The following is a 19,936-nucleotide window of genomic DNA, read 5'->3' on the forward strand; positions in this document are numbered from 1 at the left end:
ATAATAAGAAAATAAAAAGAGAATTTCACAAAACTTTACTTTTTTTAAATTAAAGTGCACATTTCCTTGACTTGTCACTGACATAATGACGTTAAGTGTAGGCCTAATATCATTCCCCTGCCTTCTGAAAGAGAGAATTAAGTCAAGTGTTCTTTTGTTATGTGAGAAAAGAGAAAATATGTTGAATTTTCTTTATTCTTTCTTTATACCGTTGTACTCATGTGACATCACAAGCTATAGTAGCTTTCTCATTCATTGAGTGAGCAGAAACTTCAAAAATTCATGACTTTTGAAGGGATTGTCCAATTTTCCTCAAACTCTCATTGATGTGTTCTTCTAATATTGCTGCATTCACTCAACCCACATGTCTATGAAGGTGAACTCGCTTTTGACTGACATAGTCAGCGACTAAAAACCACTCTTATCATAACTGATCACAGCTACGTTATCACAATGATAGGCCTATTTTGTTGCAAACATCCTAATTCGTTATGACGACAGGAAAAATATTGATGTTTTGGGTGCGAGTGAACGACTTTTTAAGGTGGTGATGCACTGTCCATGTAAGAGCTAATTTGTACAGGCGGTTTGATTAATTTTATTATCATTCAAATCTTGTCCACTATTTAACATGATTTTCATGAGTCGTGTGTTGGCCTATACGTTTGTCCATCACTACATTCTGTTGTTGTTTATTTCCTATCTTTCTAAGCTGAAAGCAGGGCCGGCGCAGTGTTTTCAAAAGTGTGTGGGCCCACTTCCGGGTTTCATGAGCTAACAAGCAAAAAAAAAAAAAAAAATGGTTTTCAGCTCATCTCTCCCCGTCCACTTCCGGGTTTCTTCAGCTGACAAAAAAAAGGTCCTCAGTTAGTTCTCTCCCCTCCCATTTCCGGGTGTTATTAAAGAAAAAACACCTAACCTTACCGTCGCCATACTTCAAGATCTCTATGCACCTCCCTGCTCTCAGGCTCTGGGAATGAATTGAATAAAAAAGGGGGAAAAGATAGAAGCTTATTGTATAGTTATCAGAAAATCAATTTTAACAATACAATCCTGTTCTCATATTATGGTTCTCGAAGAGACCACATCATGAGGAAAATGAAATAAGACCCGCATTGAACACGTGATATGTAGGCCTATAAGAATTAGGCCCTATCTAGGCCTAAATCGTGACAACTCAATCATTTTGGAATTTTCAAAATGAAATGCACTTATTAGATAAATTAGGTTATTAATCAGTGTACAAGATAATAGGTTTACGTGACTTCATGTATTATTCTTATCCATACCAACTCAAGTTTAGTGTGACCCGAATAATTTATTTTTACAGTGGTGTTGTAAGTTTGCTATTTACATTTCTTTCTTTTTTTTTATCTGCGAGGGACAGTGCTATAACACCGAGGCACGTGTGTGTGTGTGTGTGTGTGTACGCATCATACACAAACATTGTGACCGCGAGCTGCGGTAATTGGAGGAGAGAGAGGCCAGAAGACGCGTGGCTCTTTTGGCCTCTCTTCATGCACATGCGCACTGTGAGGAACTGCACATTCGGCACTGATAGGAAGCTCTCGTGGCTGGGACAGCTCAGCTGATTTAGAGACCCAGGGTGGATCTTGCTACCATGATCGTTTTCAATTGGTCTATTTTGTTGATTCTTTATCATGGTCAAAAAAAGTGAGTGGTTGCTGATATAAGTGTACACACTAAAAGAAACAAAGGTTCAAATTTGCACACTATTCAAGTCCATATAGCAGCACCCTGGGGTGCACATTTGCACCTTTTATTTTGCAAGTAGACAACTAAATCGCTTAATATTTTTATTCCTATTACCTATACAATTATGCAGACATACTCATCAGAGTGTAAGTTTGATCTTACGAGTAAAACCTTGGTACTCATGATCCAATTTTTTTATTCACAGTGTATTGATGTTTATGGTGCATGTTTGCACCCTTGGTTAACACAAAACAGTGTGTACAAATTCGCACCCCTGCAACTTTAAACCTCTAAGGGTGCAAATTGCTTACTGGGGTGCAAAGTTGTACCCTATGGGATGGTTAAAAAAAAAACCTGGGGATGGACGCACGGAGATTACTGTACTATTAATCGTGTTGAATGCCATCGTCAGATACGGACTCTGCCCACGATCCCTCAAGGAAGGCATCATCCTCCCTTTTCGACTTTTCATAAAGGGAAAGGTAAAGACGCAATGGACCCTAAAACACTACCGAAGAATCACACTCACCTCTGTCTTTAGCAAACTCCTGGAACAATGCATAAAGCTACGCCTCGAAAGACAGCTCACACAGATCACATCGGATGAACTTCAGTTTGGATTTCGCAAGGGATTCTCCTGTCAACTTACCTCTCTCTCCCTGGAACTCCCCATCGAAATTTACAATGCCGCAAAGAAACCTACCTTCATCGCCTTTCTTGACGCAGAAATACCCTTCGACAAAGTGTGACATGATGGGCTTCTAGGAAAACTCAGAGCTGCCCACTTGGATGTTAGCACGTACAATATCCTCCAAGACATGTTATGAAGGCAGGACAAGCAGAGTATTCTGGCAAGAGAGAACCTCACCACCCTTCCATATCACCCAGGGAGTACGACAAGGTGGAGTCCTATCGCCCTCCCTATATACCCTTTATTGATGACCTCATCAAAGAACTACGTAATAGAAATCTTGGATGCCCATTCCTGAACAGATAATCAGGGGTCATCATTTTGGCAGACGACGTAACATTATACTGAGCTCTTCACCCAACGAATTTCAGGAGATGCTAAATGTTACACAGACGTATGCAGACAGATGACACTACAAGATTGACCCTCAAAGAGTGCAATAGTGGTAACAAACGGGAAAAGATCACACAGCCAAATGCAATGGACAATGAGCGGCACTTCCATCGAACAGAAGACCTCCCATGAGCATCTCGGAATTATGAAACCTAGAACCCGGCTCGACCCAACAGAAACTATCACTAGCTGCAAAAGGGCTCAAAACTTTTATGCCCTCACTTTAGGTCTTATCCCCACATATATCAGCACACTTATGGAATACATTCTGCCTCCTCCGCGTATTGAATGCCATCATCAGATACGGACTCTGCCCACAATCCCTCAAGGAAGGCATCATCCTCCCTTCTCATAAAGGGAAAGGTATAAAGACACAATGGACCATAAAAAACTACCGAAGAATCACACTCACCTCCGTCTTATAGCAAACTCCTGGAACAATGCATAAAGCCACGCCTCGAAAGACAGCTCACAACACAGATCATATCGGATGAACTTCAGTTTGGATTTCGCAAGGGATTCTCCTGTCAACTTACCTCTCTCTCCCTGGAACTCCCCATCGAAATTAACAATGCCGCAAAGAAACCTACCTTCATCGCCTTTCTTGACGCAGAAAAACCCTTCGACAAAGTGTGACACGAGGGGCTTCTAGGAAAACTCAGAGCTGCCCACTTGGATGTTAGCACGTACAGTATCGTCCAAGATATGTATGATGGCAGGACAAGCAGAGTATTCTGGCAAGAGAGAACCTCACCACCCTTCCATATCACCCAGGGAGTACGACAAGGTGGAGTCCTATCGCCCTCCCTATATACCCTATTCATTGATGACCTGAGCAAAGAACTACGTAATAGAAATCTTGGATGCACCTTCCTGAACAGATACTCAAGGGTCATCATTTTGGCTGACGACGTCGCATTACTGAGCTCTTCACCCAACGAACTTCAGGAGATGCTTAATGTTACACAGACGTATGCAGACAGGCGGCACTACAAGATTGACCCCTCAAAGAGCGCAATAGTGGTAACAAACAGGAAAAGATCAGACAGTCAAGTGCAATGGACAATGAGCGGCACTTCCATAGTACAGAAGACCTCCCATGAGCATCTCGGAATTATGAAATCTAGAACCCGGCTCGACCCAACAGACATCTTACATATTGCAAAAGGACTCAAAACATTATGCCCTCTCTGGAGTTGGAGCCCACACCGTAGGTCCTATTCCCACACTATCCGCACACTTGTGGAATATTTTCTGCCTCCCCCGCATGCTTTATGGAGTTTCCATATACCACCTAACAAAAAGCATGATAGCCAAACTCGATCAGACGCAAACACATCTTTTCAAACGGATCATCGGTCTACCCCTGTCTGCTGCAGATGAAAGTATATATCTCCTCACCGGCCTACAACCAATATCACGAGGTATTGATCATGAAACACTCTTACTGCTTGGCCAAACCCTCAACCTGGACCACACAAGGTTTGAGTGGCGTTCCTTTCTCCATGCAGCAAGCTGCAACACCCCAATCATCTCTACTCTGAAGACCACCTTATCTAATACAACCTATACCCAAACTCAATGACCTCATGAACCGTTTCATGCCATATCCCCGCTGGAAGCGCCTCATAAGAAATGTGATCTCTACAGCAACACATAAGGACCTCACAAAAAAGATTAACCTCATACCCTCACTTGAATTTTGGACACACTGGAATCACATTAACCCGATGATTCTCTACCCCACAAATCCTCCATCCCATATCATCCGTCAGGCCCTGACAGCAAGAGCTCAACTCTTAACATCCACATGTGTCATGTACCTACTACAAGCAAGACTCCTCAAGATAAAGAAGTAGATGGACCCCACATGCATCCTATGCAATGAGGAAGATGAAACCACCGTACACTTGTGTCTACCTGCCGTCACACCACTGGAATCCGCCATTGATTTATTAAACAGAACAGAAAGTGCGCCTGCTGAAATATCCCTTTCCTTCCAATAACACCCAGACTGCGCTCCAGTTTACATGCACCACACTCTTACCATGACTCTAACCTCCCACAGTCTGCCAATGACAAAGTCCTGCTATGCTCCCTTCACATTATGCAAACTCCATATTAACGATTGAACTGCAATCTTTCCAACCCTGTCCCCTGATATCACCTATCTAAACAGGAAGGTACCTACTCTTGAACACCTCTCTACCATCCACGCTTGCACAACCAATATCACGAGGTATTGATCATGAAACACTCTTACTGCTTGGTCAAACCCTCAACCTGGACCACACAAGGTTTGAGCGGCGTTCCTTTCTCCATGCAGCACAACATCCCAATCAGCTCTACTCTGAAGACCACCTTATCTAATACAACCTATACCCAAACTCAATGACCTCATGAACCTCATGAACCATCCACGCTCGTCAATCTCCGACATAAACGGAGGGAGGAAAAGAAGAAGAAGAAGGTTGTATGGCGACAATTTTGGGGTTCAAATTCAAACCCGTATTTCTTAGTGTGTATATTAAAAAAAAAAAAAAATCGTTTGATCACGTTACTGTCTTGTGACATTTTCTTTTCCATTCATCATTCTTCTTTAGTAAATTTGATTTCATAAAAAAAGAAATTTAGTACATAAAGGAACAAAACACCTCTAGTATTTACGGGTGCTGTTCGTTATTCCGAAGGTTCGCTATTCCGAAGGTTCGTTATTCCGAAGGGTCGTTCATCCAAAACAAGCAAATTCCCTTTACCTACAGGTTCGTTAATCCGAAAATGAAAAAGGGTTCGTTAATCCGAAAATGTGTGGCGTTATTCCGAAGGTTCGTTATTCCGAAGATATTGGTCGATCCGAAAATGAAATTCGGAACAACGAACCTTCGGAATAACGAATCTTAGGAATAAAGAGCCTTCGGAATATCGAACCTTCGGAATAACGAGCTGTAACCGTATTTACAACTCTTTCTGATATGTACGTGTAGAATGAGGCAAAGTTCATGCGGATGAGGAAGTGACGAAAGAAGGCGATTCTGTGAGAATGTTGGAGTGATCATGTGAGCTGTGTGTTGTAATCCCATCTCTCTACAACCAAAATTTGTCAGTCCTCATATTAATGTTTTCTAACAGCCCCATTGCGTTTAAATATTGCTAATAATATATCAGTTATCGTTTTCTGGATCTTCCAATGCCGTCTTGATAGTTTTCTCCTTTTTTCCTTTCACTGTTAATTTTCTCAATATTCTGTGACAAATGATAAATGTATTGGCAATGATAATAATCATAATGCTAATGATAATAATGTTTATTTTTATTTCTTTTTTAGCTGGCATAGCTATGGAGCACAACATTGCTAACACATTTTGAGTATTTTACCAAGGCTTCCCAATGTCATTGATACATTACAGAAAAAAAGAAAGAAGGAAGTAAAGAAAGAAAAAGAGAAAGCAAAAAGGAAGAAAATCAAAAGATGTCTGAGTGTGTCTTGGTGCCGCAGTTGGTATCAGGTGCTCACACATTCACCTTGACTCTGTATACATGGTATAAAGGGCAATTTCATTTATGATCCTGATTACTGAACCCCGGAAAATAGAATATCTGAGTGCGCGCGAACACTATAGTTGCATGGCTTTGAACGCAGTGCTGCCTGACACGCCCTACACATGATTGTATTACAAAAGCGTCCCGATGTGCCGTGGTCACATGCTGGACAAGAAAACAGGAAAAGAGATCGAAAGTAAAGAGAGGATTGCTACATTGTTGCTGCGGTTGGCATCGGGTAAACAACCCACTCTGCTTACTCACATGTTCCTGTTGCTATATAGTCTGATATTAAATGTGTGGTATGCTTGCCAAAATGAGACAATACAACCGAAACCTGAATGACGTTGTATGTGTAGGATCTAAAAATCTACGAGACATCCAATGTCTGGCGCTTTTGAAGTCGCTTTTAGCTAGGGTGCCCTCGTAATCAAGGATCAGTCGTGTTTGGAGCTTCGTACCAGAGGTGAGAAATACAAACAATGGCGTCTTATGTAGGACTGAATGTTGGAGGCAGAATTTACGAGACATCCGAAATGACTCTCACCAGTCAACCTGAAAGTTTCTTCACCTTGCTATTGAGTGGCAACCCTACCAGTGCCATCAGAGATGAACGGGGGAACTACAGAATTGATCGTGACGGTGACATATTCCGATACATTCTCAATTACCTGCGTGATAACAAGCTCATTCTACCAGAAGGTTTCAATGAGCTCGCCTTACTCGAGCGCGAAGCAGATTTCTACCAGCTCCAATCACTCAAAACTGACATCAAGACCTTGAGAGTGGTGAAGCGCAGTGACCCTATTTCTTTAAACGTTTCTGGAACGACTTACACAACAACAAGGGAAGTTCTTTCCCATGAGCCCAAGTCAGTTTTCCAACAGATTCTGGATTACCAGGCCACTCCAGTGAACGGTCAATACTTAATACCAGGTGACGGAGAACTCTTCAACCACATATTGGAATATCTCCGGTTTGGAGCTCTCGTTCCATATACCTCTTCGAATGGATGGGAGTCGCTAAAAAATGAAGCAAGATTTCTGAAGCTTGAGGTTCTTCTGGCGCACATCGCAATCCGTCAGATGTTAGCATCAGATGAAGCACCCATTAAGGGACTGGCAATGTTTGCCAGACGGGACGATTTCGTGTTGTACGCAAGGGATCGATCAATTTTGAGGAGTTTAGCTATAAAGCTAACGAAAAACCCGTTTCCAGAGAGGGTCATCTATCGATACAACTGCAGAATTTCTATTTTCGTCGTGGTAATTTCTCTGGACAGGTCTCGGGCAGGAGAACCTGTTTCTACACCGGCAACCGAGGCGGATCATAGTCACATCAGCCGATACCCTGCAAATAGAGAAGACATGGTCGCACTCCTCTCTGTTCTCGTTGGCATGGAAACCCATCGAAAAGTTTTCCCTTCCTCGTACCTTGGGTTGTTTTGCATTCCAAGCGACATAGTTAGTAGTTTGCTTAGGGAGATATTTTAAGCTTTGGCTGTAGAACTTAGCAGTAGTATCTTCATCCACATGCATACTGTTTATTACTATGATGGAGTTATGTACTTGAGGTTTGATGAGTACATTCTATAACCAAATTCTACAAGTATTGATATTCCACATGGCGCCAGCTATTATTGTCAGCATTTTATAACGTTTGATTTCTCAAAAGAATTGGTGATTATAAGTGGTTTATGGCGAAGTTGGAGTGTATATAGGGCGATGTGAGTAAAAAAAAAAAAATCCACAATTTAGAGGGTAGTGAAAAGGGATAAAAATGTCCGCCCATGTCTGATTAAAGCAACTTGGGAAGAGTTCATAATATTATAGCATTAATTGTCGATCACTTTTACAAAGAAAACAAGTTGCGTTTGTGCGCCAGGGATTTTGACAAAAGTTCTGAGTGAATAATGTCCTAAACAACACGATTGTTATTATGATTGTTATTATGATTGTTATCATAATTGTCTTCGTTTTAAATCAGCGAGAGCACAGTGTTATCGTCGTAGTACGTCTGAATCCATCACATACAGCACTTGTGGGTGGAGAATGATGTCTTACTGAATTTCTGTAAATGTGTACATATAGGGATGCTACGAACAGAAAAACAAATGGTGTTAAATCTGTAATCATCCATTTTCACGCTCCTCTGCCACCGCCGTCTATTTCTTCTTCACTTTCCTCTTCTTCTAATTCTTTATTTGCTATTTCATATACACGTTTCTGTCTGATATTATTTCTTATTTCCAATGTGCATATATTTCTTCTTTGTTGTAAAATTAAGGCCAAAATAGTGGTGTCTGATGTAAATAAAAAAAAAATTATGTTAAAGTTGTTGATGTTGAAGGGGAGAATAGTTTAATGTGAGATTTTGATACAATGTTATGTATACGTAGATATGCTGAGTATAGGGTGATTGAGTTCTAATAACGGTATGTAAATATTGCTGTTAGATGTACAGTGTATCACTTTTTAGCATCTTGATATCTCCTTCTACGTGTGATAAAACATAGTTTTTGTTTTGTCTCCGCCTCGAAGTGACGTCGGAGGAATTATGTTTTCGAGTTGTGCCTATCAACCTTTGGGTGTACATGCTCAAGGTCAAAGGTCATGGTCAAAATTAATGCTCAAAATTTCACCATTTCCCGATAAATCTAATGCAGGGAGGTGAGACTACACCTGATCTATGCAATGCCTGAAAGTATTTTCTTGAAACTTAGTGTATACAAGTCATGTGCTACCGAATAGAGAGAGTTTCGGGCCATGATGTCAAAGTTCAATTGAACTTATTGTACGTTAAAATTTGAATTTTTCCTCATATATCTCGGAAGTGATTCAAGGTATGAAAATTGGTACATCTGCATGTACTGACTGGCAGTGATTATCTTGGGGATTTGGGGGTCATAGGGTCTAAGTTTAAGGTCAACTCCTCAGAATTTCACTATTTCCCTCATATCAATGCCATACCGGCAGGATTTTTCGTGAAACTGAGTGTATGATTACCCAATAGAGATTGGCTGCGAGAGCTAGAGAGGTTTTTCGATCGTCCTTTCGTCAAGTTTTCGTTGATGAAGACGGTTTTGTGCTTCGAAGACTGCTTCCTGAAGTTGAATCGCGCCTGGACCTCAGACCTTTTTCTCTCACGCGATAATTAGCGAATTTGATGATGACGTTCCTTGGCTGGGATTTCCTTTCGTTCGAGGCCGAGGTGGCGGCAGACGCCGACTGTTCAAGGGGTCCTAATTGAAGAGAACGGTCGATGTCATCGTCGGTGCTTCTGTCTGCCTTCTCCTGTTTCCCAGCAAAGATGAGGCAGTTTGTCCTTAAATATTGTTCTGCCTCATCCATGGTGGTTTCCAGATCACGCACGGCCGCTTCCATGCCAGGGACGCCATTTCTTTTTCTTTTCTTTTTTTTTTTTTTAGCTCGGCTTTCAACATGTTCAATGTCAAATTGCAGAGATTGCTGAACTTCCTCACATAATATGGCAGCCTGGATCCTCATTTTAAGCAGCCTGCATGTGTTTAAAGGACAAGTCCACCTTCATATACATAAGGATTGAGAGAATGGAGTAGTATAATTTGTAGAACACATCAGTGAAAGTTTGAGGAAAATCGGACAATCCGTTCAAAAGTTATGAATTTTTTAAGTATTTACACAGTCACTGCTGGATGAGAAGACTACTAGAGTGCATGATGTCACATGCGTACAACAGTATAAGTAAAATATAAAGACAATTTCACAAAATTTTAATTTTTGAAAAAAATGCACATTTCCTCGACTCGTCATTGACGTATGTTAAGGGTAATATTATTCCCTTTGCCTTCTGCAAGAGGGAAGTCAATTGTTCTTTTATTATGCGAGAAAAGTGAGAATATCCTGAATTTTCTTTACACTTTCTCTATATAGTTGTACTAATATGACATCACAAGTAGTAGTCTTCGCATCCAGCCGTGACTGAGCAGTAACTTCAAAAATGTATAACTTTTGAACGGATTGTCCGATTTTCCTCAAACTCTCATTGACGTGTTCTACTAATATTGCTGCATTCACTCAACCCACCTGTCTATGAAGGTGAACTTGTCCTTTAAAGGCATTGACGAGCTTTGTGACAAAATCCGAGTCAGATAGCAGGTTTTCCACTGCAGCTTGAACAGTTTCAGTCAGCTCGACATCATCATATGCTGTATCTTCGCTGCTGGACACGGGCTATCGCCGGCTTTGTCATCGTTTGTTCGTATTAGTGGCCCGCTTTGGTCGGTCGTTTGCAAGCATTTTGTAAGGTACCAGTAGATTGATGGTCTATGTTCGGCAGAGCGATACTTCACACACTTTTATACATTACGGCGGTTAGATCAAATAATCAGTGAATGTGAATGTTCATTTGTTTGTTATTCTTATTGAATTGTTCAAAATTCACAAAACTGGTAAAATGATGTTGTTTTATACTCTACATGATTAAAATGATGGACGAATATACCCCAAAGTTTTGATGCATTTGATGTTGGTTGAAATAGCCGCTTAAGGTGTGACATCATGCAGATATCACTCAGCAAAGAGGCATACTTTGAGGTAGTATATTGGTATACTGTAGTCTGGAGAGCATCATGATTTCATTTTTCTTCATGTTATAGCACTAGTGAATTTCTGCTACAGGTCATATAATTATACTAATACATGTATTGAGAAGTACAAAAATGGTATATTGAAAAATAATAGAATGTGTGTCGGATGTTGGGCGATGATATGACCACAATAAATGATAGTATTTTATATCTTACAGATGCCTCAAAACACTCTGAAAATAAATAGCAATCTCATGATAATTGTCAGACAGTCCGATTAAAATAAAGTTTCCTCACAGGACTAGTTTGAAACTATTGGAGCTATGGAAGAACACACATTTTACAGGCAGTGGCGTAACTACGGGGGGGGGGGGCATGGGGGGGCACGTGCCCCCCCCCCCCCCCAATCCGCTGGTAAAAAAAAAGAAAAAAAAAGAAGAAAAAAAGAAAAAAAAAAACACCTACCAAAATGGTAATTCAAGGGTTAGTAAACTGCTTTTGAAATCGACATGAAAGCATGATCAAGAAAAAAAAATATTTTTCTAAGATTTCTTTTAACAATATAATTAAAGAGGTATTATAGTGAAACATTGTTCAAAAAGCCCGGAGACGACAAAAGATTGTGATTCAGTGTGATTCCTGGTTGGCATTTTGAATACAAGCAGGATGTGCGCAGTGGACTCAGAACATCGGAATGGCAAAAAGAGTCGCTGCAATGTTGCGCAAAGTGATGTTTGATAGGTTGTACACATTTGCTATCAAAGATTGATCATTGATTTTGCAGTGTTGCTTTACATACTAGTCTATATTAAAATGCCTTGCATTGCCAATAATAAGACTTGACCTTGGCTATTTCCTAACTCTTCCATCTATATGAAACACACACTCACAAACACAAACAAATTAGGGGATGCTCTATATAAAGTGCAGATTTTGGACATCCTTCTCCCGCTTGGTCATTTCGACGCCCCCTCGCTGGTCATACCTCCCCCAATCATGAACATAAACCGACACCCTTGACTACCAGTGGCGGATCCAGGGGGCGCACCGGGCGCCCCCTCCCTCCAAAGCGAAAAAATATATATGTAGCTACAAACGACAGTTTTTGGACTGTAAAATGTCAAAATTTTCAAGCTCGCTCGCTTCGCTCGCTCGCATTTAATCGTTATGTAATTCTCCTGATGCTGCTGTCAGTAATTGCCAGCAGTTGCGCCCGGTGCGTCCCCTCCCCTTAATTTCCAAAGCGAAAAAATATAGCTACAAACGGCAGTTTGGGGACTATAAAATGTCAAAATTTTCAATCTCGCTCGCTTCGCTCGCTCGCATTTAATCGCTATGCAATTCTCCTGATGTTGCTGTCAGTAATTGCCAGCAGTTGCGCCCGGTGCGCCCCCTCCCCTTAATTTCCAAAGCGAAAAAATATAGCTAAAAACGGCAGTTTTGGGACTGTAAAATGTCAAAATTTTCAAGCTCGCTCGCTTCGCTCGCTCGCATTTAATCGTTATGCAATTCTCCTGACGTTGCTGTCAGTAATTGCCAGCAGTTGTGCCCGGTGCGCCCAGGCCCTCTCCTTAATTTCCAAAGCGAAAAAATATAGCTAAAAACGGCAGTCTTGGGACTATAAAATGTCAAAATTTTCAAGCTCGCTCGCTTCGCTCGCTCGCATTTAATCGCTATGCAATTCTCCTGATGTTGCTGTCAGTAATTGCCAGCAGTTGCGCCCGGTGCACCCCCTCCCCTTAATTTCCAAAGCGAAAAAAATATAGCTACAAACGGCAGTTTTGGGACTGTAAAAATAAAAATGTCAAAATTATCAAGCTCGCTCGCTTCGCTCGCTCGCATTTAATCGTTATGTAATTCTCCTGATGTTGCTGTCAGTAATTGTCAGCAGTTGCGCCCGGTGCGCCCCCTCTCCTTAATTTCCAAAGCGAAAAAATATAGCTACAAACGGCAGTTTTGGGACTACAAAATGTCAACATTTTCAAGCTCGCTCGCATTTAATCGCTATGCAATTCTCCTGATGTTGCTGTCAGTAATTGCCAGCAGTTGCGCCCGGTGCGCCCCCTCCCCTTAATTTCCAAAGCGGAAAAATATACCTAAAAACGGCAGTTTTGGGAACATAAAATGTCAAAATTTTCAAGCTCGCTCGCTTCGCTCGCTCGCATTTAATCGTTATGCAATTCTCCTGATGATGCTGTCAGTAATTGCCAGCAGTTGCACCCGGTGCGCCCCCCCCCCCCCCGAGTTTCCAAAGCGAAAAAATATAGCTACAAACGGCAGTTTGGGGATTGTAAAATGTCAAAATTTTTAAGCTCGCTCGCTTCGCTCGCTCGCATTTAATCGTTATGCCATTCTCGTGATGTTACTGCCAGCAACTGCCAGCAGTTGCGCCCGGTGCAACCCCCTTAATTTCCAAAGCAAATATATATATATATATATATATATATATATATATATATATATATATGTATATATATACACATACATATATTATCATATATAGCTACAAACGGCAGTTTGGGGACTGTAAAATGTCAAAATTTTCAAGCTCGCTCGCTCCGCTCGCTCGCATTTAATTGTTACGTTATGCAATTCTGATGTTGCTGCCATGAGGTGCCCCCCCAATGTCTTGACCCACGGTACGCCACTGTTTACAGGGATTGTACTCCTTTGAAAGTGATATCCTTCAGGGTGATTTTGAAAGCTTTCACCAAAGATTAAATCAGTGTTGATTTAAGCATGCAAAATTTTAAGCAGATTTAGAAGTTTTGATAAGAAACTGATACGCTTGGTTGTATCTTGGAATAGACACAGCTTCTTGACATCGGCTAACCAATAAACGGTCAAAGTGACATGAACTACAGAAAGTGAAGGAAACTTGAGCACATACATGAGCATGCTAGAAAGGTTGTTTTCAGAATATTCCAAGGACTTAGTCCAGGGGCCTGTTTCATAAAACTTTTCATCAGTGACAAGCTGTCATAGATGTGACAAGCTACTGAAATCCTCGCAGCTGATTGGCCGAGAGCAGATTTGTCATAGAAATGTAGCAGTTATCACTAATAACAAGTTCTGTTAAAAGGGCCGGCCCCTGGAAGTTTGCTTCATTTCTCTTTCACTTTATATGATCATTTTGGTTTAGAGTTTACAACCCATTTATATCAGTGATTATGCGTAAACAAAAGCTACAAACAATGGAAACGTGCTATAACAAGTTTAGTTACTTGGGACAATACGCATTGCTCTTTTATATCAAGTTTCTTTTTCTATTGAGGCATAGCAAAACAAAACGTTATAATGGATAAAGAGCTGAAAAGAGAGCATTTATCTTGTTTTTGTACGGTTTTGTTTTATCAGAGTTCTAATAGCGAGGCTCTACTGTTTATTCCCAGTCTATTGATTAAATGTATGTATAACAAGGTATCGGTCTAGTTGTGAAATTTCTGGTTATTTTCTTGTGAAATTAGCATTTGTTTTAGTTTAAACCGTATTGTGTTACCAATCTTCTCTGTATGCATCATTCGAAAAGTAATTCGCTTGACTAACAAAGTAAGTACTGTATGTTGTTTAATGCTGTATCATATCTGCCATATGTAGTTGTCAGCTAATGTTACTTATGTGATAAGTACTTGTTTGTAGAAACTTCGTTCTCTAATAAAACAAATAGCAAAAATGCCACATTTCCATCGTTTTATGTCTAACACGTTTCATTGTTGCTTGATTACTAGTTTATGAAGAGATCTGTTCCAAAATAATATTATGCTAAGTCTGCTGTGGTTAGTTGTCAGAAATGAAGTTGTTTTAATATCTGTACATAATATATAACAAAATATTATGGTTAATGTAAGTTTGAAGTAAAATATCTTGCCGGATGTTGCACGAAACTCCAAAACTTTGAAGCTGCATTTAAAAAAGATATAGGGGCTTTCCATTATAATTCTTACTTCTTTTTTATTCCTCAGCACGAAGTGGTGCCGGAGGCATTATGTTTTCGGGTTGTCCGTCCGTACGTCCATCCGCATTCGTTTACGCGATAACTTGAGTAATATTGACTGGAATTTTACCAAACTTGGTCCAAGTATAAAGTATGATTGGGCAATTACTTGATTAGATTTTTGGTGAAATCGGCTAAAGGTCAAAGGTCAAGGTCAAACCATGAAATTGTATCTGTTTACACGATAACTCTAGACTGGATAAAGCAAATTTCACCAAACTTTGTTCAAGGGTGATGTATGGTGGCACAATTGATTGATTTTTGAGTGAAATCGGCCAGAGGTCAAAGGTCAAAGATCAAGGTCAAATCCTAAAATTTATCTTTATGATAACTCAAAACTGGATGAAGCAGCTTTCACCAAACTTGGTCCAAGGATGATGTATGATACGGCAATTAGTTGAGTAGATTTGAGTGACATTGGCAAGAGGTCAGGGATCAAAAGGTCAAGGTAAAATGCTAAAAATGTTGCTATTCCCCCATACCCATGCAATGCCCAAAGGTATTTTCTTGAAACTTAGTGTAGATATGTACTACTGCATAAAGATTCTCCAGAGAGTATCATATCATAAGGTTAAAGGTCAAAAGGTCAAAGATTAGGTGAAAATGTTACAATTTCACTTTTCTCACAAATGGTTCAATGTATCTTCATGGAACTTGGTACATACACATGTGCTGACTGGCAGGGATTATCTAGGGAATTTAGGGGTCATGGGTCAATAGTCAGGGGTCAAAGGTCAAGGTCATCTCGTCAAAATTTTACTATTTCCTTTTTATATAGTAGTATATACAATGCTTGAATTATTACTTTTAAAACTTAATATACATGTATTGCCTAATGGAGATTCTCTTGGAAATTTCCTGCCAGAAGGTCAAAGGTCAAAGGTGAAGGGTCAAGGGCAGGTTTAAATGCAAAATATATATATATATTTTATACTGTAATTACACTCTTTCTTTGTACCTTGAAAATTACTCAATGCATAAACTTATGAAAGGGTCAGTCAGAAGTCAAGTAAAAATCCTCAATTCCCCAAATACATGTAGGTACACTGTATTACCAGGTCCTGCACTCTTTAGAGGCATACAATCGTGGCGAGTGGTTTGTGCGGCACGGAGACGAACGCAACACGCTGCCTGCCCCATTCTGTATCAAAATGTAGTGACCCCGAATGTGAATAGTGCTGGCTCAATGGGTCAGCGAACAACACTATAGACTACAAAAGCTCTGTGCTACAAATCTCCTAACCCAAAATGGCCGTCCGAGCGAGCCACGAAAGCTTCCGAATGGACGCACACTCTCAGTGCGCATGCGCATTCAGAGAGGCCAAAAGAGCCACTCATCTGCTGGCCTCTCTCCTCCAATCACCGCAGCTCGCGGTCACAATGTTTGTGTATGATGCGTACACACACACGCACTCACACACACACGTGTCTCAGTGGCAGCATTGTCCCACACGTTTATGGATATAGCGCCGAGTCTGGCATTGCGCAATTGCATGCGCAAACTTCGGTCGTTCGGAGTTTACGTACCATAGGATGACGATCGAATGCCTTTAATAGACAATTAAGCAAACGTAGTTTAAGGAAAGTGAACATTCAAGATATTTCTGACAAACCTGTCATTTCGAATATTTTCCAGTTATGTGAAACTGTTATCTCACATTGTGCAGACATTATATACTATACACCTTTTGGGAGAATCATGCATTATGGCGGAGACATCAGTCGCCATAGCGACATTTTATTCAAGTGGTCCTAGCAATGTACCATTCGGATTTATCACCTTTTGAAACCAAACAGATTGGTCCCGTGTTTACACTATTATAGTTTCATTGAGTTTTGTTTTAATATCTTGAAAAGAAAAATCATACATTGTCATTTAGGTCTTTACAGTGTACCAGCATGCATACACGAACACACTTGGTAACACACACATCAAAGGACAGAAATAGACACATAAAGGCACAAACAAACACACAAACACAAACACACAGAGGCAGGCACGCACACCAGCATGCACACATCCACATTCAGGTATACAAACATACACAAATTCAAATGGGAGATCAGATTACATACAAAGCTGGACATTAAATGCAGGGGAATGGATTGACCACCTTTTGGAATAAAGTTTATCTCACACCATTTCTTTTAATGCTTTCCTGAATGGTTGAAACTTCCTTATGATGCAAGCATGCACGCAATTCTGCATGTTAAGTAGAAACCAAATGGGTAGATGGTCTGTTCAAATCCTCTTCTCATTATATCCTATTGTTTTAACCCCCCCCCCCCCCCACCCATAAGTCAGAATTTCTCTGATATGTCAAAGCTATTTCTTTTGTCCCGGCAGATTCTACTTAGGCAAAGTTGAGTGCATCTTTCTAAATGGCTTACTAAAGTAGTTGGTGGCAGAATAAGATTCGTGGCAATGCCATACAAGCAACAAATGATTTAGATGTTCAGCATGTCCATTAATCGGCACAAAAATAATTTCCATAATACACAGGACAATAATGCTTACAAATGAAAAGTAAAACAAAACGTGTTGAGATACAGGAAAGGTAATTATGTATAACCCTCATGTTAATTTGTGCAGTGGTTACCACTTCACGTCACACATGGAATTGCAACTTGTATAACTTTCAAAAGCTTATTCATAAAATAACATGGATAACATGTGCATCCAAATGGCGTATACAAGTTACTGAATTTACGAGGGAGAAAGAAATGCTGCGATAATAGGCTACGTGCACATAAAATAATGTCCCCATAAAGGCATAATTTAATATAGTAATAATGAGACAGAGAGATATTTGTAAAAGTATACACATGCATTAACATACTATGCTCATAAAAAATATGTCCCCTTAATGCTTACAAACATGGTAATGAGACATAAGAAGGACATATCCACGCCTTTATACAATTATAAGTGCAGTAATATGCATGTATACCTGCACATAACCTCCTCATGTTACAAACATGGTGTTCGAGACATGATAGAGGGACGTATGCCCCATGGTACAATGTATAGTAATAATGAGACAGAGGGACATTGTGAAGTATACATGCAGTAATGAACATGCTCATAAAAATGTCCCTCTAATGTTGCGAACATGACTTGAGGTGATTGTAATACATCAACCTGTCCTGTATTCGCGATAATACTCTTATCCGTGAAGCGCAGCTTCAAAATCCTGCCTGAAGTCATTCTATAATAATATAATATTCATAAGCGAGACGTGGGGAAAAGAAACAGTCAAGCAAATTTAAGCACATTTATACAGTTGTATTGTACAACGTATATATATGCATTCTCACAATTTCCGTAAACCTGCTTTAGTCCATCCTCTCAGGTTGAAACCATGACAACAAGACAGTATTGTCATTTGCCAAACACATTATAGAATAAAGTGAAGAGGTATAGATCTCACACATTGGTCAGGGAATTGATCGCAGTCTACGTTCCAGACATCTACGTATCAGGGGACATTTCGTGAAGCGTTTTGCCAGATATATATATATATATATATATATATATATATATATATATATATACATATATATATTATATATATATATATATATATATATATATATATATATATATATATATATATATATATATATATATATATATATATATATATATATATATATATAACAAGCAGTTATAAGCTACAAAAATCCTTGCGTCGTGATCGGTTGAGAACAATAATTACTTTTACGGTCATAGAAATGTGGCAGTTGTCCCTATAGCAGGTTTTATGAAACGGGAGCGTGAAATCCCCTACCGGATCAAATCGGACAGTCCAAGTCGGTCAGAACATTCATGACAAAAGCTTAAGAATCACCAAATTTCCTTAATCACTTGCAAATCTCTCTCATATCTGGCCCATATAGTGACTACCCTTATTGATCAGTGATTTATGGAATTCTGGGATTAGTCAGGGGCCGCGGAACGTTTTCCAGTGTGTGTGTGGGGGGGGGGGGGCGGGGCTGCCGGACCGGGGGGGGGGGAGGGAAAAAATAATGGAAATAATTCGGGCTTTTTTTTTTCAGGGAAGTGTTAATAGCAAAATAACGGAATTTAGCTCTTTTTCCGAGTGTGCATCATCTCTGTATATGGATAAAGTCTAGTGAGGTAGAGCTTATGGGAGGGTGTGGGAGGGGGATGCCCCTCCGTATCGACGGAGCTTTTGAGTTTTTAAAATTGAAATAAAGTGATCTGAAGCACATTTTTCTGAGGGAAATTCGGAAATAAAAATTCCCCAAAGTATATGACGTCGAAGATTGAAGTTGAACGCATTTTGAATAATGTGCTGCCATCTACAAAACTGTTCAATGACAGCTAGAGTACTCGAGTATGAGACACCCTGTGGTATGAGACCACTTGAGTGAGACCAGGGACCTCCGTCCGTGCATGAGAGACCACAGAATGAGACCCACACGGTGAGACCATCAGCCCATCAGCCCAGATTGCTGCGGTGCCGATGGCACCTTGCTGCCATCGATTTAGCCTTTTACGCAGGGCAATATTTTAAAAATATCGAATAATAAATAATTAAAAAAATCTTTTCTATCTGCATAGAATATAAATAAGTAAAAAAGAATATTTTATGGTAAGTATTGAGTAGCTACGAGAACAACTTCTATCTTTTAAGTTATTCTGCTAATTAAAATAAATTAAAAGTCTAAGGAATCACCTGATTTGTCGCATACAACCGAGCTGCATCTATGCCATAGAGCTGTATGATCTATGCATACAACCAACACGTGTGATTGCAGAGCAGAGATGGGTTTTGATCGTACGATCGCGATATGTACGGCCACGGATATGTACAGTACGAACAATTAGACAAGGGCACCGGCAATTTGGAATGAAGAAGGCATCTTGATTGCGAGACTGATAGTCTTGTTTCGCCGCAGTATTTCCCCCCCACCTCTCATGTTCTACAGCAAAATCCTTCCAGTGTCTGTAGCATTTTTTGGTTTCCCCTCTGAGACCTGAGAAAGAATCAAGGCTTCCAAAATCAAT

General features: G+C 40.1%; 2 protein-coding genes across 2 annotated transcripts in view; one reads left to right on the forward strand and one right to left on the reverse strand.

Moving 5' to 3' along the window:
• The window catches only part of LOC140239170 (exosome complex component 10-like), a 127,931-nt gene extending 125,463 nt beyond the window's left edge, over window positions 1-2,468 (reverse strand). Inside the window, exons 1-2 of the mRNA XM_072319052.1 lie at window positions 2,366-2,468; window positions 925-970 (exon numbers count right to left, since the gene is read on the reverse strand). Coding sequence (XP_072175153.1) covers window positions 925-970; window positions 2,366-2,468 — 149 coding nt within the window. The remainder of the gene's footprint in view (window positions 1-924; window positions 971-2,365) is intronic.
• Window positions 2,469-6,822: 4,354 nt separating this feature from the next.
• Window positions 6,823-7,833, forward strand: LOC140238793 (uncharacterized). The gene has a single exon (XM_072318690.1). The coding sequence runs from the start codon at window positions 6,823-6,825 to the stop codon at window positions 7,831-7,833; it is 1,011 nt and encodes a 336-aa protein (XP_072174791.1).
• Window positions 7,834-19,936: the final 12,103 nt, after the last annotated feature.

Source organism: Diadema setosum, chromosome 15, assembly GCF_964275005.1.
Source record: "Diadema setosum chromosome 15, eeDiaSeto1, whole genome shotgun sequence".
NCBI classification, from domain to species: Eukaryota; Metazoa; Echinodermata; class Echinoidea; order Diadematoida; family Diadematidae; genus Diadema; species Diadema setosum.